Here is a 26,502-nt window from a genome sequence, read left to right on the forward strand (position 1 = left end):
GTAATGAGACTGTGACTATGCGCTGGCACCCGGCTTTGATCATTTCATCTTGCTCAAGAGCTCTGCTGGGGAAACAAAGGTGAGAGGCATTGACCTCTTGCCCACAGCTTGCACGAGCAAGGAAAATGGGATGAGATCAGAGAGTGATCTCTTTCCCCTTCTCCTTGCCAACACACCCCTTTTCCAGACCTGATGGATTCCTAGTTGGGGGCCCAGCAGAATGCAGGCTGAGCAGGCTTCTACCATATGAAGCGTTGTGTCTGAACATGTCGACAGTAATTGGCAATTCATTTTTCATCCTGAAAGCAGAGAACAGGTGTAGGCTAACTTCCAAACCCCAGTCATAAGCTTTGCTGCATGCATCTCTCACCCACAGCTTTGCTGAGATCCATGCTAGTGGCAGGCTGGTGGTCTTCTGAGTCTCCATGCAAAGATCCGCCTCACAAACAAGTATTTGTATAGTTACAGAAACACAGGAGAACAAAATGAGCAAAAAATCCCCAAAACAAAAAAGCAGCCCCCAGTCTTTCTTGTGTAAATACTGTAATTAGCAAATAGCTGACTTCTCTGTGCTTGTAAGATCCCCGCAAAGCACACTGAACATGGTAAAAAAGGAGGTTCAGTCTTGAAAAGAGAATAAAGCCAAATGTAATACCACACGGAATTCTTTGCCAGCTTCATCCAGAAACATTAGCTGAGGTGACTTGTGAATCAGAGCCAAGAGCAAAAACCTGTCTTAATGAGCACATCCATTAGTTTCCAGGACATGCAGCTGATTACCAGCATCAGGACACTCTCACACTGAATGAGGGGGTCTAACTGCAGGCCAATGAAAAGAACGCACATAAAGTAACTTAAGGCAGCCATGTGAGCAAGTTGGGGATGGCAGGGGATGCTTGGCTGTACTTTAACACGGGAGCATGTGTGCTTTTCTGTCAACATATAGGGAAGGGCCAAGATGCAAGCTTTTACAAGTTTTCCAGCGTTCTGCCAGGACTCAATAAGGAAAATGAACTGCTGCTTGGAATCATTATATTAAAATGCATCAGTGCTACTCACACTATGAATGTTTTATTTATAAATACTACTTTCAAAACCCCTTATTAAGAGGAAGAATTCGGTGCCCCTATTTGCAGGTGACATGGTTCCACACCTGAGGTACCCAAGGACTCCAAGAAACTCCTAGAGCTGATAATACGTAAAGCAATGTGGCAGATGATAGGATCAGCTTACCTACATCAGTAGCCTTCCTAGAGATCAAAGGCAGGGATAGAAACTAGGGAAACAGTCCTCTTTAGAATAGCCTCCCGCAAACCCCAAAAAACAAAAGCATGCCTCTGAACACACCTAAACAAGGAAGTGAAAGACCTACACAACAGAAACTAAAACACTGAAGAAAAGAACAAAGACATTAGGAAAGAGAAAGACCTCCCACACACATGGATTGGTAGGATTAATATCACAGAAATGTTCGTCTTATTTCCAGTAGCAATCTAAAGATTCAAGGTAATTCTCACCAAAATTACAATGTAATTCTTCACAGAAATTGGGGGGGAAAAACAACAACCTTAAAATCCATACAAGTATAAAAGACCCCAGACAGCTCAAACAATTCTGAACAACATAACTGGCGGGAGAATCATCATACCTGATATCAAGTTATATTGCAGGAACACTGTTGTACCGGTACAAAGCACACACATCAATCAAGTGGAGCTGAGGACCCAGATATTTGTACACACAACTACATCGTACTTGACAGATGCCAAAAATACAAATCAGAGAAAAGACAGAATCTTTAACAAAGGGAAAATTGGATATCTACATGTAGAAGAATGAAAGATGATCTCTCTCCTCCCCCAAACTCACCACCCTCTCTGCACACAAATCAATTCCAAGTGATCAAACATCTAGTGTTAGACCTAAAACTCTGAAACTTCTAAAAGAAAAAGTAGGACATACACTTCAGGATATAGGTTCTGGCAAGGACTTTCTGAACAGAACTCTGTTTCTCAGGAAACAAAGCAACAATCAACAGCTCACGAATTATAAAGCGTCTGCATGTGAAGGAACCCTGACTGACAAGGCAGTCTACAGAACACGGAAAAGTCCCCACCAGTTTTACATTAGAAGACTAGTGTCTAGGACACACAGAACTTAAAACAAAGCACCAAGAAAACAAGCCAGTTTAAAAGTGGGCTATGAAACCGAGCTAGTTCTTAGAAGAGGAAATACAAACACTGAGGAAATATTTTAAAAGGCACTCACCATCCTTAGTCACCAGGGAAATGCAAACAAAAACAACTTTTAGATTTCATCTTACCCCAGTCAGAATGGCTAAGATAAAGACAACAAATGATGGTGAGGATGTGGAAAACAGGCAACCCTCGTGTACTGCTGATGGGAGTGAAAACTGGTACAACCACTGTAGAAATCAGGTTCCTCAAAAACACAGAAATAGATCTGTCATACAACCCAACTATCCCACTCCTGGGTATATACCCAAAGGCCTTTATTTCCTACAGAGACACAAGCTCACCCCATGTGTATAGCTTCTCTATTCAATAGCAAGGACAAGGAAAGAGTCTAGATGTCTAGTTCCTGATGAATGGATATTGAGAAAGGGATGCATTTACACAATGGGATTTTATACAGCTGTAAAGAAAAATGAAATTTGCAGATAAACAGGTAAAACTAAAAACATATTGCGTGAGGTAACTCAGACCCAGGGAAATAAGCATCACATGTTGATTCTTTAGATTTCTGTGTTTTAACTTGGAGCATCTCTAAAATCCAGAAAATTTAAAAGGGACTGTTGGTGGGGGAAGGGAAGGAAGATCTTAAAGAAGAGAGGATAGTGGACCACAAATGGCATGCGGTGGGAAAAGGGAATAATGGGGAGGGAGGGTCAGGTGTGTAGAGGGATGGAATTGTTCAGAAGGAGTAGGGAAGAAGGACTAATACTAAGAATGTCTGAAAAAGCCACATTGAAATCTACTATAAAATAGTATAAAATAAGCTTCATAAACACATTCTCAAAACAGAATTGAATTAGAGTTACCCTACACAAGGGGTAATGCTCTTCCCATAAACACCTTGCCAAATAAAAAGTCTAGTGTCTAGTATGGGCTATCTCCCCTTGAGTTGGTCAGTGTCTAAGAGACTTCCTAAACTAATACAGCCGGTTGCCATTGCTCTTGGCTGCCCATCAGACTTGACGGTAAACTGTATTGCACTGAGGTCACAGAACAAGGAGAAATCAGTTGGTACCAACCGGGAAGCTTCCTCCTTGCTGGCTAGTTTTCATAGAGCCAGAAGAACTATGTAGGTTGCTGTGGGGAAAAAAGTCAACAACAGTCTTCTTTATCCATCTGTGTGCTCTGTAGACTACAATAATAATCAGTGTGACAAGATCTGCCCATGGGCTTAACAGTGACATGAATGTGAGGGAGACAGCCAATCACTTTTTGACTGGATATAAGGCATGAGCCACAGGAAGAAACTCAGGCTGTAAATATGCTAAGAACCGAGGGGTCCTTAGCACAGGCCTCAGAGTTGAATCTACTACTATTATTTTGCTAAATGGACACAGCATCAAACTGCTCTCTACATTTGTTATTTCTATGATCATTAAATGCTTGCATACAATAGATGGCAGGCAACACAGAAACTTACAAGTGATAAAAGTGCGGAAAAGTTTGCTAGAGACAGTTTAAGGGTATGGCCCTAGAAGATGACCATACTCTAGTGGCATGTCACTTGATCTGAGGTAAGACACTTGAATCCTGATACAAAAATGAATACTGGTAGATCAGCCAAGGTTTAACTACTACATACCAACACTTTGGGGGTAAATGAGACAATTTACGACCCCTCAGAAAGTCTATTTGTGTGTGACCCTTTCCAATAAGTCTTCTCACTAACCATTTCAGATTTCTACCAGTCTAACTCTATTTTTTAACTTGGTATTAATGGAATCATTCACAGCAGCACACAACTGTTTCACAGATTCACCCTGTCAGCATGCGAATCAACAGTCCCCTTCCCCAACATTCTATAGGGTCTAGCACACCACCTCTCTGTTGCTCATTCTTCCTCTGCTGACACTGATGTTCTAGCGTTCGATTACAGGCCTGCAAGGACTTTTTGTAGACTGGTGAGTTTACTCCTCCAGGAACTGGATTATGGACTAAGTGAAAAGTTTAAACTGATAAGAAACTTCCAATTTTTTTTCACACCCCCACCAGCAAAGAGCTAAAAACTCATTTTGCTACCACCAGTGGACAATCCAGTACTGTCAGCCCTTGATTTCAGACAGTTCTCATTTGCATTTCCCTAGCAACTAATGATGGCCAAGTCCTTTTCATGTGCTAAGTGGCCTTTCTCATATCTTTCTTTGAAGTGTCTGATCAAATCTTTTGTCCACTTAAAGAAATTCTCTTAAGACAAGCAGAAATCTGAAATTTGGACCTAGTTTATCAATTTTTATATTTTGCTTACTGGCTATGAAAAATCAAAAGAGCCATAAATCCTTGATAGTTGGAATCCAGGAGGGCAGGTTTGGTTTTTTACGAATTCAAATGGGCGAGAATATCTAGTTAGGTAACCATCATCTAGAAAGTTTGAGTTTCACTTTTTGTACATCGTTTTTGCTCATGCATAGCAAGCAGGCAGCTCTTACATCTAAAACTTAAAAGCAGAGAAGAAATGTAAGTATTTACGAAACTCCACAGTGATAAGGCACAGACAAACCTCCTAATAAAGCTACCTGCACAGCATTCTAGATATCTCAAGTCATTCCAATTTTATGGGCAGACAACTTCTTTGATACATTTTTTAGTCATGAAAACTTTTTAAGATGGTTAACTGCAAATTTGACATAGTGGCAGAATTTGAAATCTGCTTTCCAGAAGTGTGCCTGGACATTTTATAATGTGGCAGGTCAGTCAGACAATAATTAACTATAATTGGCCCTTCTGCAAGCTTCAGTGCTCTCTGAATGGCACTCAGAAAGCAAAATTATGTTTCCTTATCTTTGAAAGATCAAAAGAAAAATTAAAGAAATTATTTTTACCTGGTGCCTTTACAAAGTAAATGAACTCTAGCTAGTATCAAGAGGGAAAACTTAGAAATTACTTTTGAAAACTATGAGTTACGTAGTTAATTACACAAATAAGCAAGGATCAATAAACAAATTCCTTCAAATTCACAAAATTCTCCCTTAACATATTATGATTCTTGGGAAGAAACAAGCTATCGCTTTGGCAGAATCTTCATTTATCTAACTAACAGGCTACAATTAATATTTTATATAACATGTAAGGAACGCTAGATTCTTAATGGATTGTATTGATTAAGGAAGAAAGTTCAATGCTAATGTTCCTGTAAGGGAAAACAGAACAATCTGTTACTTTGACAAGGGAAAGTATCATGAGTTCACCAATTTAGGGCCACAGACCTATGCACAGCAGCTTGGCTGCTGCGGTCACTCTACGCAGCACACGACAAGAGCATGGGAAAGAGGAGACCCCCAAGGAATACCAGCAAACACAACTGCCAAGGGACAGGGGCTCTGGCCCCACTAACTTGGCTGTACTGTCAGGGATTTTTGGCATCACTTGTGCCTTCTTCCCCCTAAGCCAAGGGGAGAGGAGCATTTCCACAGTGGTCTTGACAGATGCACGGTGTCCAGAGGATGGCTGCAGTTTGTGTTGTCTTTTATGGGAGTAGATAACCCCACCTTCCTAGTTTATAGCCCTGTCGCTGCCTCTTTCTGCAAGACACCATGAGACAGGTAGAAAGTTGTATTGTTTGTGTGTGAGGGGAAGCAAAAGTAGAAATTTGAACCCCAAGAGTTGAGACGATCTAAACATTTGCTTCTATTATCTTAAAAATATACTGTGTTGTAGCAGGAGGCCACTTGTTCATTTCCTGGCCGCCCAGACTCCTGAAATAACCACATAGAAACTGTATTATTAATTAAATCACTGTTTGGCTTATTAGCTCTAACTTCTTATTGGCTAGCTTTCATAACTTAATTTAACCCATTTCCATTATTTTATATTTTACCACGAGGTTTGTGGCCTACCAGCAAGGTTCCACCATCTCTGTCTCCAGTGGAAGCTCCATGGCTTCTCCCTGACTCTGTCCTCTTTTCTCTCAGCATTCAGTTTAGCCCTGCCTCCCTGCCTAGCTCTGTTCTGCCCTGCTCTGTTATAGGCTCAAAGAAATTTATTAACCAATGGTATTCACAGAATACAGAGGGAATCCCACATCAGTGTGTGGATTAAGCAATGGAGATACAGTTCAAGAAACTGAAAACAGGTTGGGCAGTGGTGCCATTCACCTTTAATCCCAGCACTTGGGAGGCAGAGGCAGGCAGATCTCTGTGAGTTCGAGGCCAGCCTCGTCTACAAGAGCTGGTTCCAGGACAGATAGAGGCATTACATAGAGAAACCTTGTCTCGAAAAACAAAAACGAAACAAAACAAAACATTAACCTCTAAACTTCTTACCACAGACCTGATAGCAGGGCTTCATTTATTGGTTTGCAGAGCATAAAATACTAAAGGTCCCTCCTTGACCCCCAAACATCCAAACATAATCAATTCCAAATGCTTATTATATATAAATATATAATATATAAATATATAATACTATTAATATGTAAGTATAATATATTAGTAATATAATATATATATACATACATACATATATACATAAAAGCGTCAAACATTGGTGTACTTTAAAGCTTTCTTTCCTTCTAACTAATTTGAGACTCAGGAAAATAAGCAACCTTAAGTATAGCTTGAGAGCTAGGCCTGCACTTCAGATTCCTGATGACATCATCAATAACAGACTTGAAAGCAGCCAGTGCCATATTGATATGAAAGAAACAAATTAAAATCACCTTTCACCATAGAGAACAGCAACAATTTCCTTTTCTTCATTTTAAGCCTCTCGGCTTCAGGTCCTAAAAGGGTGACAGTGACAGTTTACATTCACTGAGGGGCACTAAGACGTCAAAGACACAGTTATATGCTGGGACTCAGTGTGTTAAATAGCTAAGTCCACACTCAGCCAAATGTGTCTTTGTTCTGAGCAGCAGATCAAAGTATATTCCTTTCAGAAAAAAGATTTTTTTTATGCGTGTGTGTGCGCCTGCTTGCCTGAGTTTATATGCACCACACACATTCAGGTTCAGGTGCTCTTGGAGGCCATAAGAGGGCACTGGATTTCTTGGAACTGGAGTTACATTTTTGAGACACCTGATATGGGTGCTGGGAGCTAAACTTAGGTACCCTGGAAGAGCATTCATTACACACTAATGGCTGAGCTATCTCTCCAGCTCCAAAGTATATTCTTAAGCACAATCTTGAAAAGAATTGAAATTCTCCTTACATTCCATAGGGCACAAGAAATACTAGAGGTCAACACTGGCGAGCTAATGTTTAAAAAACAAAAACCAACAGATAACCCTGAACTTCTAAACAGGCCATTATAACCAAAAGGGGATGTGCAGGGGCACAGGTATATTTGCTTTATCTAAAATTTTGCCTCTTCAGTTTCTCTCACTAAATAATCAAGATGTCACTTGGCTCTAAGGGCCATAGGGAATTAAATGTCACCACTGCAGCTGTTCTATTACTTGATCACAGTCCTGCAAATTAAAATAAAAATAGGGGAGGATACAAATGCAAAATTTAATTAGTGGGTAAAAGCCCAAATTCTTGCCCAAAGCCCCATTGTTTTTCTGGAATATGCACTCTTTCTTCTTGTGTAAACTTGCATTATGAGGGAGACATCTTTATAACACAGTAACTCTAGCTGTAACATCACTCCTGCATTAGAGTAGGCAGTATGCCCAAATAATGGTATTTTAATACAATCTATGTTCAGCAGAAACTAAGTCAACTGGCTCATTTCGAATCTGATCAATGTGAATTAGTGTCTGACTGAGATAAACCATTTGATTATTTCGAAATGATCAATGGGAATCATAGATAAAAGATCGTTCATGTACACTTGGCAGGTTAGGTCCATTCACACAGCACTAACATAGGTTTGTAAGTAGCCATCAGTAAGTATGAAGGACAGTGTGCAGGAAACCTGTCAGCAGCAGACACAAATACACAGCAATGGCATATAATGTTAGTTCTTTTGATGAGACAAGTGATTCAATAAAGCACTGGAGTCCTGAAAAGCTCCCAGCGCTCAATCTCAGAGCACCTACGACAAGTGGCAAGACACTACTGAGCAGCTCGAAGTTCTGAAATGACTTTTAATTAAAAGTGTAGGTGGAAAAGTAAGTAACATAAATTTACCTGACTAAATTTCTAAGAGAGATTTAAGACTATTAATCAGAGCAAACTCTGTACCTGCAGTACAATTAGTCCTATTAATCTAATATTTCCAAATTGAAGCCACATTGGCATTTGAGCACACTGACTGAGGTATCTAAGAGAATTATAAATTTGCCAGTCAAAATCTTATTTAATTATTGTACAGCCAATTAAGCAGGATCTTTTAAGCACTGTTGCTTACAACTGCCTATGATCCACACTGTAATGATAGCAAACAGGAGAAACACAAGCTGATGATGCCAGCCCCACAAGGCCTTGCCCACACTCCAGAAGAAACTAAACAGTGTTGTTGAAGTGGATCCCCAGAGCCCAAGGACATTTTAAAGTTAAAGAGTTTGATATGGAAGAAATCCTTTCAGTAGGCAGTGAAACTTGCACAGCCCATTTTATCTGTACACATTTTACACGGATTCCACAGATACTCTAAAACTACCTCAGCTTTATTCCTCCAGGCTGGCTAATGTTTAATCCTTTATGAGGCTAGTCCAAGGTTCTTCCCAGGAGCCTAGACTTCTAAGTCAGGACCATGGCTTCCCTCAAAGATAAAAGGAAAGCTCCTCCTGCAATCTGGCACACAACAGGCTACTATTACCTGTATTCATGTGCGATCTCATACATTCCTTTACACTGAAAGAAAATAAAGCCAAGTTAGGAAGCTCAACCTCCAATGAAGCCCTTCCAAAATTATTTTCCAAGACCCCATGGAAGGTAGAAACCAGTCACTACCTATTTAAAGGACAGCCTAGGAAGGAAGTATCAGCCAATTCTAAAGTGCTGACCATGGCTTTGCATTGGCTTTATTATTGAATAGTTTCTTTCTCTTGTATGTGCTTTACACTTGCTTGATCTTTGCTTGAAGAGCAGCCTGTGTGCACAAACACGGGGCCATTCTGTTTTCCATATGCTGATATATGAGCATCAATCGACCAGAGAGGGCTGAGTCTGACACGGTCCTGTGGCACTCACTGCTTCGCTGAGACACATCTCTTTTGTGGGATGCCTTTCTGTATGCTATGAATATGTATTGCTCTCATTGGTTGATAAATAAAGCTACTTTGGCCTATGGCAAGGCAGGATAGAGCCAGGTGGGAAATTCAAATAGAGACACAGGAGAAAAAAAAGTGGAGTCTGAGAGACACCAGCAGCTGCCCAAGGAGCAATGTGCCTGAGTACCACTGGTAAGCCAAGGGCAACATGATGATACACAAATTAATAGAAATGGGTTAACTTAAATGCAAAAGTTAGCTAGTAATAAGACTGAGCCACCAGGTTAAGATTTATAATTAAAATTATGCCTCTGAGTGGTTATTTGGGAACTGGTGGGTGGGACAGAAATGACCAATTACAGTGTACTTCTTTGACACATAGTTTCATAATTTAAATATAATAGTAAGATTTAACGTTTATTGAACATTTATTTTGTGTTAGATTTGCCCTAAGTCCTACACATAACAATCTTTTTTGTTCTTTGCAGTACTAAGAACTGAACCCATGGCTTTAGGGAGACTAGGCAAGTCCCCCGTGAGCTATACTCTCAATCTGATGTAACATTCATAAATGTAGTATTTTAATTAACTGTGAAGAAGAAAAGGCTAAATACAGAACACAATTTTCAGCCATATTTAGTAGCAGGATGCTAACACCAGATGGCCACAAGCTAGCATCCTAACTGCTCCATGCTGCAGGCAGTAAGCTACTGCCCACTACAATAAATGTGAACGGAGTGAGTTCTCTTCTTCCACCGTGAGAGTTCTATGAATGGAATTCAGGTTGTGAGAGTTGGCAGCAAGTGCCTTTACTTGTTGATTTGTTTCACAGCTAAAAACTTAAAGCTATTAATGGAAAAAACAACCTGAAGTAAAAATTAAATAGTATGAATTTAATTGTCTTTGAGTTCTGTAATTCTCACCAGAACAGTGTTGATAATGCTTAGAATTTACTGGGGAAGCAGCTCTCACTGCAGCAGAGTTCTGGACTCTAGAAAGGAGCTTCATTTGAAAAGCTGACCTTCCTTTTTCTTTTGCAATACAGTGCAGGTTCCGCTGCCCTCCTCACAAACATACAGAACACAACAGGGGAGCATCACAGCAGAGTTTCTAGGAGTGAGTGCCATGTAGATGAGGTGGAAAAACAAAACACTAAATCTACCATGCTCAAACTCTAGTCTGCCACACTGAAGCTGGAGCTAGCATTTTAACTAGCCCTGGAATGTCTTGGCAGGAGGTGCTGACATCAAGGTTATTAGCCATGTGCCACCTCAAATGATCTTCGCTCTCTTTCCTGTTTTGATGACTTCATGGGAGTCCCATTTAGGAACAAAAATTGCTCCTAAAATGGCAATTTAGAAAGTATCCCTCTCCTGCAGCCAACCAAGGTGCATCTAAATCAAACTTCTTCCATCCAATAGAATAGCAAACGGACTAAAGGTCCTTTCTGTGTTTGTGGCTTAAGTGAATGCTGAGTTCAGGTTCAAGATGGTCAGACAGCTTCAAAGAGACCCTCACAGGTGCTATATAGGTGTATAGAAAGGAAGCAGCCAGAATAACTGGACCAGACAAGACGGCTGTTATGTAATAAAACATAGTACACTGCTTTGGAACAGATGGAGGGTCATTATGTTTTAAGATAGTCAATATTTTAAGGAGACACGGGACTCTTCTAAGCAATTTTTATCCTTTGGAGATAAGAAGTCTTTCTTACAATCACAGTGCAAACCAAAACAGGACGCTCTGGGATGCCTGGTCTAGCAGGAAGCAGTCAGGAAACAACAGCACAGATGCAGTGCGAGTGTCTCTCTAAAATATCAACCCTGAAGCTCCCTCAGCAAGTGAGTGAAGCCCGCACACTTGTTGGCATCAGAGCAGAGAAAATGGTAGGATCTGAAGGACACTGCACCGACGACCCTGACTGCTGACCAAACACCAAGGATGGGAAGGCTCAAGTATGGGATCGAGAATTCACTAAAACATCTCAGAGAACTGATTTAAGCCAAGGTCAGCTATAACTCATTGCTCGAAAATGGTAACAAAAAATTAGCTAAAGGAGGGATACAGAGGCAGTCAGGAGAGATCCAAACACAGAGCTGATACTGCTCCTAGGGGCCAGTTACCTGGCCAGTAACATCAACCACTGACCCACAATTCTGTGAACTACGGGAGCATAGCCATGCTTCCGTGCACAGGCTTAACTAAGGTCTCATGACTCGGTCTTTCATGTCCTATCACCCTGATACTACATGAACTGAGGAGTCCGCCACCAATAATTTCTACCATAAGAGAGGTTCCAAGCATTTAGAGGTTAGCTCTCGAGGAGCCTGATACAAACCCTGTCCTATCTGTGGCAAGGGCAAAGCCTTATTCATCAGTTAGGCCAGAGCCCAATTGGATTTTATAAAAAAATACTATGTCAGAATGGTAAAAGAATAATGCTATTGGGTTCTGTTCATCACTGAGTTTAGCCTGCAGGCCCACATTTTCCTGTGGACGTCGTAACACTCACGTGTTCTACGGGCTCTCTCTCTCTCACTTTCCAGGAGCGTGTATGGAAGGCTGGCACAGTGCGGGTACTTCAGGAATGATTTTCTCATCTCAAACCACACATTTCCTTCTAGAAGAATCAATATACAGTTTCCTAACCCACTAAACTCATAGTCTTGTTTTTTTTTCTGTTTCTTCTATCCAAAGAATGATGGATTCAACTGTATCATCCCTACATTCTAACTTACATACTAAAACCCTAATGCTTACTATATCAAAACATGATTGCATTTGGAGCTTTTTAAAGGGTACTTAAGGGGTGGTTGTGGTGGCACATCTTTAATCCTAGCATGCATTTGGGGAGCAGAAACAGAGGCAGAAATAAGGTTGAGCTCTAGTCTAGTGTCCTTACATATTTTTTAAAAGTTTAGAAGATAGGCACGAAGCAAGGGCAGGGAGAAAGAAGCCATCTGCAGGCCATGAAAATAGGTCTCAGAAGAATCTAACCCTAAATACTGGGTTTGGATTTCATCCTCCAGTACATTCAGACCTGGAATTTAATCCATTAGCCAATTATTAATTCACACCCAATCTCAACAACCGTTTTGCACCAGTCTCCTTGTACCTGCTGAGAACTCCCACCTGGTACTTTTCCTTCTTTTTTCTTATATGTTCAGCCAAGCCTCCCGCCCACTATTAAGTATCTACTACAAAGTACTGAAGTCAGGGTGCTCGTAGGCTCAAACCTTTCCCACTGACTTCTTACTAAATGAAGACCCAGCTTCAGCCTGGCAGCTGGTGACCTGTGACCTCTGCAGCTCTATCTTGTGCTAATCTCATGAGTCAAGTCATTGATCTTCACTAAAGTTGTCACCCACCAATAAAATAGGAACATTTTCCTTCTGGACATCTTCTTTGTCCACCAAGTCACAGACAAATGCCATGCTCTTTATGAAGACTCCATAGATCATTCTAGCTTGCATTAGTTTCTAATTTATTTACTTATTTTTATACTGTTCATCTTATGCTGAAAAAGCATCAGGGATTCCAAGCGAAAGGTTCTCAAAGTATGAAGACAAAAGGTTTTTGGAATGTTACTCCATCAGGACCGAAGATAAATAACAATATAAAAAATACATAAGTCCAGTACTATGTTAAAAAATTATTTTATGTGCATTGGTGTTTTACCTGTGTGTATGCCTGTCTAAGAGTGTCAGGTACCTGGAACTGTAGTTAGACAGCTGTGGGTCGCCGTGTAGGTACCGAGAATTGAATCCGGGTCCTCTGGCAGAGCAGTCAGTGCTCTTAATCACTGAGTCATAGCTCCAGTCACACACAGCACTACTTTTTAATAGTTCAACACCCAACTTCTTTCCTAAATTCTTTGTTTTGGACACAGCATCTTATGTATTCTAGGTTTGACCTGGCTTAATGTGTTGCCAGGGATAAAACCCAGGGCCTCGTTTACAACAGGCAAGTGCTCTAGCAAAAGTGTGTCCCTAGCCCATCTTCAAGAGTAAGATTTGCATTTAGACACAGGGGTGCACACAGACCACCCCACCTCAGCACTTACGTGATGGAGACAAATGAATGAAGAATGTAAGGCTGGCGATTTTATCAAGTTTGAGCCCGGTCTGGACTTACAAAACTCTGCCTTCAAAAAATAAATTAGATACTGAATGACTGGTTGAACTGTGATTCGCTGTTGGACTTCACTTTTATGGCCCCCTCTTTTTTTCTTGCTAAGGAAGATAGAAAGTTACCATCTATTTAAACACATGTTAAACCACCTTTAAAAAAAAATCTTATTTTAATCAACATTTAAGTATCACAAATATTCATTACCATATAAACTGCACCTGAAGCAGAAACTAATAATTCTACCTTAAGGTTTAATCATTTTATTAAACGCTTATAAACATGGACAAGGAAGGAGGTCAGAGCTCAATGTAATCTTACACTAAATCTGTCACAACACCTTTTTTTCTTCACTAATTTGTACATGTACTACTAATAGGGAATATATAATAGAATCCTTTATATACTCAGTAAGATATCATCTTACCTAATGTGAGAACTGGCAGCAAAAAGAACGAATAAGGCTGTGGGTCATGGGCACTTTGATCCATCAATTACAGAATATTCATTTAGATATCACAAGGATTAATAGATGTAGCAATTTAACAACACCTTCATAATCAAGGGCAAGGTAAAGTCTATGATTTAAATGTGTTCAAGGCACTTGTGAGAAAATAAAAATAGTTTAAATGCAAGGAAAGAGGATATCCAAAGTTGGACCTGCCCATCATTTTACTACATAAAAGTGAATGTTTTTCATGTTTTCATTAAATATAGTAACAATTTACTAGAATCTTCATAATTAAGGGCATTCTATGTCATCTATCATTCCAAATTCACATTCTCTTACCATTTCTTTCATTTTCCATTTAGTTCATAAATTGGATTATACATCAACAAGCTTTCATCAAATGCTCCAGAAAAGCAGATAACATGGTTACATCTCAACACCCAAAACCACTTCCAAGTGTCCCCAGCCCGAGTACCAGCGGTCTGTGCAGAAAGCGACACAACTGAATTTTCATCTCGGAGGGCAGATTAGGACGGGGTGAGGAACTTACTTGAACTTGGCTTCCACCTCTTCAGCAGCTTTCTGATATTCCTCGGTGGTGACTTTGTAGAACTCTGAGCTCTGTGGACAAAGTCAACATTTTCACTATGTAAGAAGACAAAGTGCTCTGAAGACTTAAAATTTCAAAACATAACAGAAACTTCGTTGCAGCCACTCCGGAAGTAAAGGGATTTCTGGTTTAAATGGCATAGGACTTAAATAGTTGGAAGGCCACTGGTTCAGATAGCTGTACTGACAATGATATATAAATTACATGACAGATGGTCATACTACTAACTTGTCATTATTTGATCCTCCTGAGAACATTGCCAACATATTTTTGAAGGATGTCTTAGCTCTACCTTACTTGGTTTTATAATGCTGCAAAATCAAAAGATTCTTAAGCTCAAAGAACAAAAATCAGGCACACTCAGCGATGCAAAAGCAGTTTTTACCTCGCATAATTATTTTGTTTTCGCTATGGAGCATGGTGGCATATGCCTTTAATCTCAGTACTCAGAAGGCAGAGGCAGAGAGACAAGTTAGTTCTGGCAAGCCTGGTCTACATGCAAGTTCCAAACCCTATTTGGAGGGGGGGAAACAATCTTTGATAGAACAAAGAGATAGTCTGTTCTCTTTCACATGACTATCAGAACCTCAACACTTGTAATCATCAGTCTGAACAAAAACGTAGACAGTAATTTCAGCATTAAAAAGGCTGCACTGTGACATGAACTCATGAACAACATAAGCCAAGCTACAGTGGCGAACCAATGCCTTTCCATGGACACCAGGACAGAAAATTACCCACTGTGACTAGCTGCTAGCTGATATGAAAGCAGACTCACTAGAGGGGTCAGCCTAAATGACCCATGAGCTTTCAGACTCAATGAAATAGCAGGAAAAACACTGGGCAGTGCAGACGGATGCAACACAATACAGGGCTCTTTTGTGCGCCTTCACTCCCTAATCACTCAGGTTTCACATCCACAGCTTGGGGTAGTTTATTTTTTAATAAATCATTGTTGGTTGGTAAGAAAATGAAAATGAAAGCCTCCTCACACCGGTGACCCTTTTGCATTTAACAATCTGGGTTGTCCAATGACAGTCACATCCAGGTTTCTAAGATGCAGATAAAATCAATAGGTATGTGATTAGACAACAGACTGGGGTGGCTGGAGCCATGGACAGGTCACCATTTGAGATGATGAATGGCTCTCTATCAACCTCCAGTCCCCTACAATGCTAACATTTACTATAATCTTATTTGGGCTACGATTTATCTTTCTTGCACCTGATCAATAAAGATGAACAGAACAGTTGTAAGGATCGATTGTAATTTTTTATCATTTTCAAGCACAAAAGTGCATTTCTGACATGAAGATGGCATCCTAAGTGCACGGCCTCTGCAGCTTAAAAAGTGCAATCTGAGTGATTAGCCACACTCTATATGTGGAGAGGTGTTAATTCATCAGTAGGTCTAAAGCTATCAAAAAGCCGTATGTCTTCTCGGACACTGTAGCTTTAGGTTGTCTTTACCTCACTGCCTGCTTCACTTGCAAGATTTCCCTGTTTCTCTGCACTATTTAGCTTAAGCTTTTCCAGGGAGATTTTTAACAAAGGAGCAATAAAAGCAGCTCCCAGTGACTAATGCCAGAAACTTCCCGAACACTGTTCAATGTCGAGTGGGCATTATGTCACGATACTGGCAACACAGTAACATGTTGGCTAATATGTTCCTTTATAGTAAAAGCTAAAACTTTAACAGCTGGATAGGACTAGGCTGAAAGTCCTGGTTTGGGGTCTAGCCTGTGACCTTGAGCCAGTGGTTCAACCTTCCCCAGCGTCCTCTCTAGTATTTGTTACCTGTAAAATTTGGTAATTAGCACGGCTTAATTATCCAACAAGCTGTTGAAGCAGTCAAGTAAAATAGACGAGAGCTGTGAAAGAGTTTTGTATAATAAAAATATTCTGAATAAAATAATGGTGGGGGACCTAACGTGTGTAATTCCACTCTGTGCACAAATGATCAAAAACATTAAAGTCTTCTACCAGGTTGATTACCGTGTACAAAAGTGAGAATTTTGCTACTCTACAAATCAGTGAACTGCCCTCCCTTCTGAGATACCAAAGGCAGGGAAAGCAGCTCCAGTTACAATCGCTACACTGGTAAATACGGAGCAGCTGTGCCTATGGCGCCTCCAAGCTCACTAGAGAATTCTCAAGCGAAAGTTGAAGGTTTTAGTTTGGTTCTATACTTCTACCTCAGTGACCAGTTCCCCACACTGCATAAATCTTTCTAATGATAAAAAGTCCCAAGAAGGCAACACTACATAAATACTTAAGCATATCTGAGATATGTAGACAGTAGTTAATTAATAGAAATACTTACTTATTCAGTTAATACTAGATCCTTATAATTCCAGTGAAATGTTCACCCAGGGAAATTAGACGCTCAAGAAAATTTCAATCCAACATCAAAGAGAAACAATCCTAATGGAACTATTCCTGGAGTCCTGGAGAAGACCTAACTTCGGCCTCAGAAAGACATCTAAACATACACAGCATTCATTCAAAGCCCCAAATCCTCAGTATGTTTGCAATGGGAGAAAGGATGAGTGCTGGGTGTTCCGGTGGAAATCTATAATGTAGAGGAAAAGAACTAAGCACGCACACATACATGGTAGAATGTAATTACCTTCAATTAGTAGTTTTGCACTGGTGGCAAGAAGGGAACAGAAGAGTAGGATGCCACAAAGAAAGAAAGCATTGAGGTGTGAGGCCCACGGCCCTGTTCTGTTCTTTAAAATGAGATGTGAATACGCTGCTAGCCTTGCTTATATTTCACACATATACAAAACCTGCACTGCTTTCTTCTGCCCACAAATGGGCTAATAACAATAAAAGGTGTAATTTGCTAGAACATAAAAGTGTGTTTGAGGAAGGGGTACAGGCTGAGTGGAATTTTAACATATTCTTACAAATTAAGCCACTACACACACTTAATAAACAAATGTGTCTTTTCCATTTTTTTTTAACTGCTAAACTAGAGTCAGATAAAGGACAGAAAGATCCTCACATTTCACTCAGCTTCACCTGAGAGCATAAGTGGAACTTTACAATTCCACAACACCTGTACCTAGTGGCTGTAGTGGCAGGTATTAACTAAACCTTAGACTTTGTGTGTGTGTTTGTGCACCTATAGAGGCCCAGAGACTGACGGCGAGGGCTTTCTCTAACTCCGCCATACGTTTTCAGAAAGGGTCTCTCACTGATGCCAGAGTTCATCAATTCGGCAAGGCTGGCTCAACAGTGAGCTTCAGTCTGACTCTGCTGCCTCAGTACTGGAATTATAGAGCACTGGGCTTGGGCTTTTATGTAGGTGCTGGGAATCCAAACTATGCTTGCATGACAACACTTTATCGACTAAGCTGTTTTCCCAATCCCTAAACTCTAGACTGTACCAGCATTTCCAGAGGGGTGTTCATTTTTCTGGTCTAGGAGCTAACCCTTGACCATCCATATAGCAGTTCATTGTCACAGTTGAGTTTCCTCTAGCCTATGATAGGTCCTTTGATTTTTTGCTTGTCTACTCTAAGCTTGGCACTTCTGAAGGACACTGATCAGATAGTTTGTATACCTTAGAGTAGGGCTTGTTTCTTGTGACAGGACTGAGTCCATGATGATGGGGCCAGAGGCCCACATAATCAACCTGCCCTTCTCTTTCTGCATCCGTTGCCAGGTCTACCCTGCAACCACGACAGGTGTATTCTGCTGATGCATGTAGCTTTAAATAACATTACTGTGTATTTATATCACAGAATGGGATGACAAGCTTCAAGTATTTCTTTTTTTAATTCAATAGTAGTAAACATGTAACAGATTAGAAAAAGACTTTCAGAGAATAATCTTCAAAGAGTTAGCAGCTGTTCTCAGGAAAGAATAGATTTCTTAAAGGGTGACTGTGGAACAGAGAATGGGAGGAAAAAGAAGAGGGAACGGAGGGCCCCCTAAGAACTAGAGTGGGACAGACCTATATCAGGAAGCCTAGTGCCCCCTACTCCTTAGGTTACTAGTACCCAGTATGCTCAGACTGCATTGCATTGTGGGGAATCTCCTTCCTGCTCCCAGAAGGTATTTGCCAAGCTGAAAGGAGCTACCCGTTGTTTAGGGCATGTGTAGACTAGTGCTTGTAGGTAAAGGAAAATAGAAATAGGGTGGACAGTTCAGATGTTCTCCCAGGGGCTATATCAACTCTAGTGAGAGGACTTAAGTAAGGAAATTCAGCTCTTCTTCCACTAGCCTAGGAGTCCCTAGGACAAAAGGTCTGTGCTGCACTGTCACTTGTGGAATTGTAACTCCTGAATCTCAGGGTGGGGATGCCTTCAATTACTTTTCTATTCCCATGAGAAAACACCATGACCAAAGAAACCTATAAAAGTAATTTGGTGCTCATGGTCCCAGACGGTAGTAGAGTCCTTGACCATCATGGTGGGAAGCATGAGCATACAGGCAGGCATGGTGCTAGAATAGTGAAGAGATTACAGCTAACCCACAAGTGGGAGGGAGGAAGGGAATGAACTAACAGGAAATGCCACGTGCTTTTGAAAACTCAAAACCAGTCCTCAGTGACACACTTCTTCCTTCCCAAACATTCAATTATATGAGTCTACAGAGGCCATTTGCATTCAAACCACCATAGAGAAGCTAAATTTTTATGTTTATATTTATTTATATATTACTTTACCCTGAACATTTCCTAAAATTATAAACTACTGGGTTGTTAGAACAAGAAACAGTGAAAAGTTGTCAGTATTCTTGAAAAATGATGGCAAACACCATTTGCCATCTTTAAACACAGCAGTCATCTGACAAAGGTGTGCCGAACCAGCTCTTTTACTGATACTGTCTGCAGATGACTGGTTGAAGATGACTGGCTCCAAGAGTTCTGGCCTCTCACACTGCCTAGCAGCACCAACTGTTCATACCCCAAGTCAACAGGAAACAGAAGCACAGTACAACATCTGTTCTTGGTGTTTGTGTCTCAAAACAGTTGATACCATCTTACTAATTACAGGTTGTCTGTATTTTAATGTCATGTTTGTCCTTTAATGTAAAAGTCCTTCTGCAGCAGAGCAAACCTACATGAACTATTTCTACCCAATCATTTTACAATGTCAAAATCTGTTTCAATTATATCTATATTTCTCATGTCTAAAGGAGGTATGTGTATAATCTCTTGATATTTGTTGATACACAAAGTGTTCATTTTGTAGGAGGAATCCCAGTAAGATTCAAAAAAAGAACCGAGAGCTACCTGTTAGTAAAACTGTAAGATCCAGAAAAGAGTAGCATGGACACTGGCAAGGATCACATGCCAAAGTTTGAAGCATCCTTTATTTATTACGATCAAAGCATACTTTATGCATGCATAAAAAACGTCACAATGAAACCCATCACTTCTTACAATATATGTTAATAAAAACAAAAGCAAAGATTACAGTTTCTACAGAAAGAACCAATAAGAGATGTTCATGACCTTGCAAGGTGGTCTTTCAATAGAAAACTATTGCTTTAAGAAAAAGAAGCCCATAGCTGTGTGCTGTGGGACAATGGTCTGTACAGTCACTTGTATTTTAAATAAACGCTTATTGGCCAGAAGCCAGAAAGAAAGTATAGCGGGCAAACAGGCAGGAAGTATAGGTGGGACAACGAGAATTCTGGAAAGAGGGAAGTTTCAGTCTGCAGTCATCACCCAGACACAGAGGATGCAAGATGTGACTGCCTCCCCGAAAATGGTACCAAGTCATGTGACTAACAGAGACAAGAATTATGGGCTAATATAAATTATTATATAATAATTAATATAATTATTATATACTTATATATACTTATATAATTATTATATATATTATATATAATAATATATAATATAATATATATTATATATATAATTATATATTAATTATAAAAATTAATAAGAAGCCTGAGCTAATAGGCCAATCCGTTTATAATTAATGTAGACCTCTGAACGATTGCAGGATCAGGTGGGACAGAAAACTCAATCAACAGCTGTGAGCATGGCCTAAAATTAAAACACACCTCTACACAAATTCGCTCTTGCCCTATCAGCCTCAAGAGAAACTCCTGACATGACTTGCGGCATGGATTGGAGGCAGGTAAATATTCTGTAAATCAAGTACTAAAGATCTATTTATTAATTTCTTCCTTCTAGATAAAACTTGTTATTCTGTAAATCAAATACTAAAGATCGGATTTACTAATTTCTTCCTTCTAGATAAAACTTGTTTTGATGTAAGCATAAAATATTTTCCACCAAGAATTTTTGTGAGAAAATAGACTTCATAAATTCAGTGTAGAAGGACATTATCATTGAGATGTTTCCGCACCATGAAAACCCAGGTATAGCCCTGCCTGCTTCTATCAAGCAAAATGTGTTCCTCCGGCAGAACTACCTCTAGAACAACAATGTAAGTCTTTACATTTGGTCTGTGCTTCTGTCACATGTCCCAGAGGATAAGATATCATTAGAAACACTAGGATTTTTACTTTCTGTATTAAAACATTTTCCCAACCAAGGCACAGGGGACCAATTACAGGAAACACAAGCAGCTGAGTGGGGAAAGACTCCATTGTACATAATTTTAAAAATACTCTTCATTTCAATCATGAAATTTTCCCACAGAATAGTTCTCAGCAGTGTACCATGGTGGTTAGGAAGGACCTTAAGGTCAGATACTAAACCACAGTTCCTTGAAGAACAGAATTACCCAACCTCAACAGGTGCATCACACATCTATAAAACAGGGACAGTAATGACAATTACCCAGTAAGATGGTTTGAAGAACAAAATACAACAGTCCATGGGAAAAGGTCTGTAAGGTACTTAAGACAAAGTGAGCCCCCAACCAGAATACTGTAAAGCACAGAAGTTTTTTCTAATAAAGCAGGCACCACCGAGTCAAGGTGCTTACACTCCTCTGCCAGATCATAAGGTGAATGGGAAGGTGATGAGGTCTGGGCAGTGACGGGAATGTGGATAACTATATTACTAAATAGCCCAGGCAAAAAGAACTTTTATTGTGGTCACCCATAACTGTAATGACAGCCCGCATGAGGCTGTAGACAGGAGGCCCTTGAGTTCAAAGCCTGCATTGACTACAAGGTAAGGCCTTGCCTCAAAACATACACCCCTGCCCATAACTTTTCAGCGTATCACCAACAAAATGAAACTAACTCAATAATCAGCCCACATGCTTTAATGAGAGAACTCCTCCTGATGTTAACTTTTACTGTGTATTATAAATCTTGAAGAAATGCTGTCCATCTTGATTCCACAGTAGCTCATGGACCCTTTTATTTTGAAGGCTCTTCATAAGCAAAATCCCATGGAATGGTCTATGAGAAATGCTACGTTAAGAAAAATCCACCAATACTTAAAAAATGCAGCTCGTCTTCTCTTAAAGCAGTATTTTCTCATGAGCTTAGAACTAACATCCAAACAGAAGCTGGCAACGCTGAAAAATGATTCCAAAGTTGATGCCTCAGACAGCCATTTTTTACCAAGTATAATAAAAAGCAGGGCATTACACTGAATTTTGAATATTTTTATTTTATGTGTATGTGTTTTTCCTGTCTGATATCCATAGAGGCTAGAAGCAGGAGTTGGAAACCCTGGAACAGAAGTTATAACAGCTGTGAACAGCCTGGATGCTGTTCTTAACCACTGAGCAAGCTCTCCAATACTTACCTGAATTTTTAAATATAAAATAGTTCTTTTGCTTTTTTCAAGACAGGGTTTCTCTGTGTAGTCCTGGAACTCACATGGTAGACCAGGCTGGACTTGAACTCAAGAGATCTGCCTGCTTCTGCCTCCTGAATGATGGGATTAAAGGTGTGCGCCACCGCCACCTGACTAGTTTTATTTTGGTTTTTAATTTCCATTTAAAATGTATCTATTTTTAACTGTGTGTGTGTAAGCATGTGCGCACAAGTACAGGTGCCAGCAGAGACCAGAATGTGTCGGATAACCCACAACTGGAATTGTAGGCATTTGTGAGGTTCCTGACATGGGTGCTAGGAACCCAACTCCAGTCCTCTGCAAGAATATTAGAGGTTCTTAACTGTTGAGTCATCTGTCCTGCATCTACAAACTTTTTAAAAGGGTGTGTGTGTGTGTGTGTGATATACATACATACACATACATATGTATGTATGTAGATATTTGTGTGTGTGTGTGTGTGTGTGTGTGTGTGTGTGTGTGTACATCCCCAGGGCATTACATCCCTTGAAACTGCAATGTTTGTGATACCATACATGGGGCCTGGATCTGATCTGAACTCCTTATGATTGAAGAACAAGTTTTTATTTCTGAGCCATTTATTTAGCTGAGATCAAATCTTGTCAAGGCAGCTTGCTGCTTTAACTCTACCTGTTCCTTCAGACCTCTCTATAACTATAACTATATCTATAACTATAACTATATCAAATGGCCACCATTTTTTCCTCTTTTCTGATCCCATGCCCCTTGGATTCCAGTAGGAATACTTGGAATCTATGTTCCCACAGCTTCTATCTGGGTTGAGCTAGTGACTCATGTGGCCATGCAAGCATGCTAGTTCAAACCAGAGTCTTGAAGCCCTGCCACAGCGGAATGAACACTATCCAGTAGAGGAGATCCTATCCACATCTATCTCCAGTTCACTCAGCAGGACAGAGTCCCGTTAAGACCGGAGCTGCCAGCTGCCACCAAGTGGAGGAGGGCTAGAGATTCAAAGATGAATAAATGGTGGCTGTATCAGGCCAGAGTTTGGCACAGTTGCTTATACAGAAAGGTTACAAATTCATGCCCTTTCTCTGTGTTCTCATGAAGAAAACACCACACTGCACCAACAGCATGGTTCCATGTACCCTAAGGGGTACCCTGTCAGGGTCTGTGTATGAAGCATTCTCCTAAGCCCATGCACTTTTTGAATGTTTATTCCTCAGTAAGTTGCACTATATAGGGAAGCTGGGAAACCATTTGGAGGAGACCTAGCTGATAGAAGTAGGTAACTAAGGGTCAGGTCTCAAAGTCACAGCTGGGTCACATTGCTTCCTGGTCTGTCATGGTGGACATGGTGTCATGGTGGACAGCTTTGAAGTCATGGTCTCACCACTACAGACTGAAAGGATCCACTTCATTTTCCTTACTATGATAGACTAAAAGCCCATATAACTGTGTGCCAAGATAAACCTTTCTTACTGTATGTTGACCCATTAGGTACTGGCACAGGAATAGAAAAGAAACAAGTACATACATCGTTCTATTCCTTATTATGGTAAGAGCACTTGAAGAAAGCACATGACACATGATACTGAAACAATGTCACACTGACACCATTAAATCTGAACTGTACTTCAATCTTATTCAACACACAGTAAGACAGAAACAGGTCTAAAGTAAACAAAATGATGCGATGATGCACCTAACATGTCCCTCCCCGACAACTGGCTACCAGGTCTCAAAAGAGGTTAAGGCTGTGTTACACTCCAGTCACAGCAGAGACAAGAGCCCAAGAGACAAACAGCAGTTCAGGCACGGTGTTTGATTCCCCATGAAATACAAAGCCTGAGTACTGCAAACCAAGGGCTGATGTACTTGTCTAAGTATATAACCAGCTGACTAGGTCTTTTCCTCTAATTCTAGCCTTGCTAGCTTCCTTTGGCATTTAGGGTTTTTTCAGGGCTGGAAGATGGCTACTGCACTTGGTTATTCTGCCCAAGTTGTCAGGAGAAAGAAGGGAGGCTGAAGTAAAGGTAGAGGCCTTTTTCAGAAATTCCCACTTACACAGCTTTGGTCAGATCTGTAAACCATTCACAGTCATGGCTGAAAAGGCTGAGGAATTGAGGACTTTTTGTCTGCTTCTAGAGTAAAGAGAAGAGGACCCTGTAATGGGTCTCACTGAGTCAATTTATCAAACCTGCCAGAGAGCTTGGGTGACTGTTAAGTAGCAAGATGATTTTAGATGCGACCATTTCAATCTCTCTTAAAATACAGGTGTGGTGGTTGCAGGGACACGGGGCATGTTTACCCACCTACTATCTAGGAAGGAAAAGGGAACCAACTGTCACAGTGATGCCCTCAAGTTTCTCTGGGCTGGCTGCTATGCAAGTGTCAGTGTGTGCTATACACTCCACTTTGTAATTCTAGGTGTTTCACTTTAAAAGTGCATGGAAACACGCACACAGACACATGCTGTGCGACTTGAAACCATGTTTTCAACTCTTAAATGAGGTCAGAAGAAGCACAGGCACATGCAGGGTTCCACTCTCCTGTAAGCACTGTGAGGCTACCTATGGCACACAAAAAATGAACACACCCAAAAGGTCAAAGCAAAACTGGTTCATTAGCTCTTGGTGTTTCACAGGGATAGAGGAGAACATTATACAGTGAATCATGACCAAGGTACAAATGATTCTAGGGGCCTGAGACTACTTTCCAAACGACAGCTCTGCTCCTTACTGTCTATTCAGAGCAAAGGATGGAAGGAAGCAGTTTGGGCTGTACACAGACTGGGCTCCCCTCTTTTCATAATCGTCACCTACCCTCAATGACAAGTCTCTCCTGGTCTATAACGCCTTAGATATAAGCATCACTTGAAAGGCCAGCCAATTCCAACAAAGGTCTGGGTGTCCAAACAGTAGGAACACATACCCGCTGTTGAAAAGCTGGGTTCATGGTCTTATTTATAGCTTTACTACAACTCCCCCAGGATCCACACTATAAGACCTCACCAGTTAGATGCTGGCAGGTATGAATTCACTAAGGTGAAATCAGCACTTAGGAACTCAACTTAAAACTGTTAACCACAGTCCAGACACTGTTCCAGGCAGGAAATCCTGGCCACTAACTCTGCATTAGTTACTCTTTTCAACACCAGGACAGAATGCGATAGAGTAACTTAGGAGAAAATGGATAAGATTTAGTTCAGAGTCTCAGGGCGTGTGTGTGTGTGTGTGTGTGTGTGTGTGTGTGTGTGTGTGTGTGTGTAGGGCACATAGCAACGGAGCCTCCATCTGCAGTGGTTACAGCTTTCTGTAGGCTTGTTTCAACTCAGGGTGGTCAGAAAGAAGAAATCGAAGGCAAGAATGAGGTTGGTTACAACCTTCTTAATCTGACCTTACACCACCATATCTGCCATGTATGCCCCATGACTGCAACCTACCAGAAGAGGGCAACCAGCTCGGGACCAAGTATTCAAACATCTGAGCTGGTGAGGGATCGTTCACAATCAAACCACAGTATACTTGATGGTAGCAGGCATCCATAGCAGATTCTAGGATTGATCTTTTCATAGAATCACAAAGAACCAAGGGACTGATTTGCAGAACAACTACATCTTACCATAGGGATTTTGAGAGTTATACAGCTTTTAAAAAAATCATGACTGGTCCAGTTGATCTAGAGGTTTTACCCCCTTCCTCCAAGACACCAATTAGATGGCATAATGCCGGGCTCAGCCTTATACTCTGTAGGCTGGCAGAAGGACGGTGGGAGAAATTTGAAATTCTCCCCAAGGAAATGGGCCCAAAATAGAGAACCTGGCATCTTAAAGAACCTCTTTATGGGCCTTTGAAATTTTCAGTTTTGATTCCACAGTCTCCTGATAATTTCCTTCTATCCCCTCCCTCCCTTTGCACTACGGGAAATAGATACCTCAAACAATGTGCCCAACTGCCAACATGGGTTCAAATGCATGATGTATCAGATCCAGTATTCTGTTTCTAAAAGGTACCCCTGAATGGGCAAGGCTGTGTAAACAGCCTCACTTTCATATTAAAATGAGGTGATCCTATCAGGAGCACTAGACAGTCCAGTCATTGGCAGGGAGCCTGGTTTTCCTTGTGAGGGACAGAGGATCTCACCATCATTCCTCCAATGCTTAGATCCTAAGGGGATACAAAGAGCCTGAACTGCCACTAAATTATCACTGTAACTGTATACCAACCTGAAAAGGGAGACTAACTCAACT

General features: G+C 40.7%; 1 protein-coding gene across 1 annotated transcript in view; it reads right to left on the bottom strand.

Moving 5' to 3' along the window:
- Chchd3 (coiled-coil-helix-coiled-coil-helix domain containing 3) overlaps positions 1-26,502 on the bottom strand; it is a 273,254-nt gene that overhangs the window by 37,858 nt on the left and 208,894 nt on the right. Inside the window, exon 6 of the mRNA XM_085683560.2 lies at positions 14,478-14,548. Coding sequence (XP_085539686.1) covers positions 14,478-14,548 — 71 coding nt within the window. The remainder of the gene's footprint in view (positions 1-14,477; positions 14,549-26,502) is intronic.

This window comes from Myodes glareolus, chromosome 25 (genome assembly GCF_982192425.1).
Source record: "Myodes glareolus chromosome 25, mMyoGla1.1, whole genome shotgun sequence".
Taxonomy (NCBI): Eukaryota; Metazoa; Chordata; class Mammalia; order Rodentia; family Cricetidae; genus Myodes; species Myodes glareolus.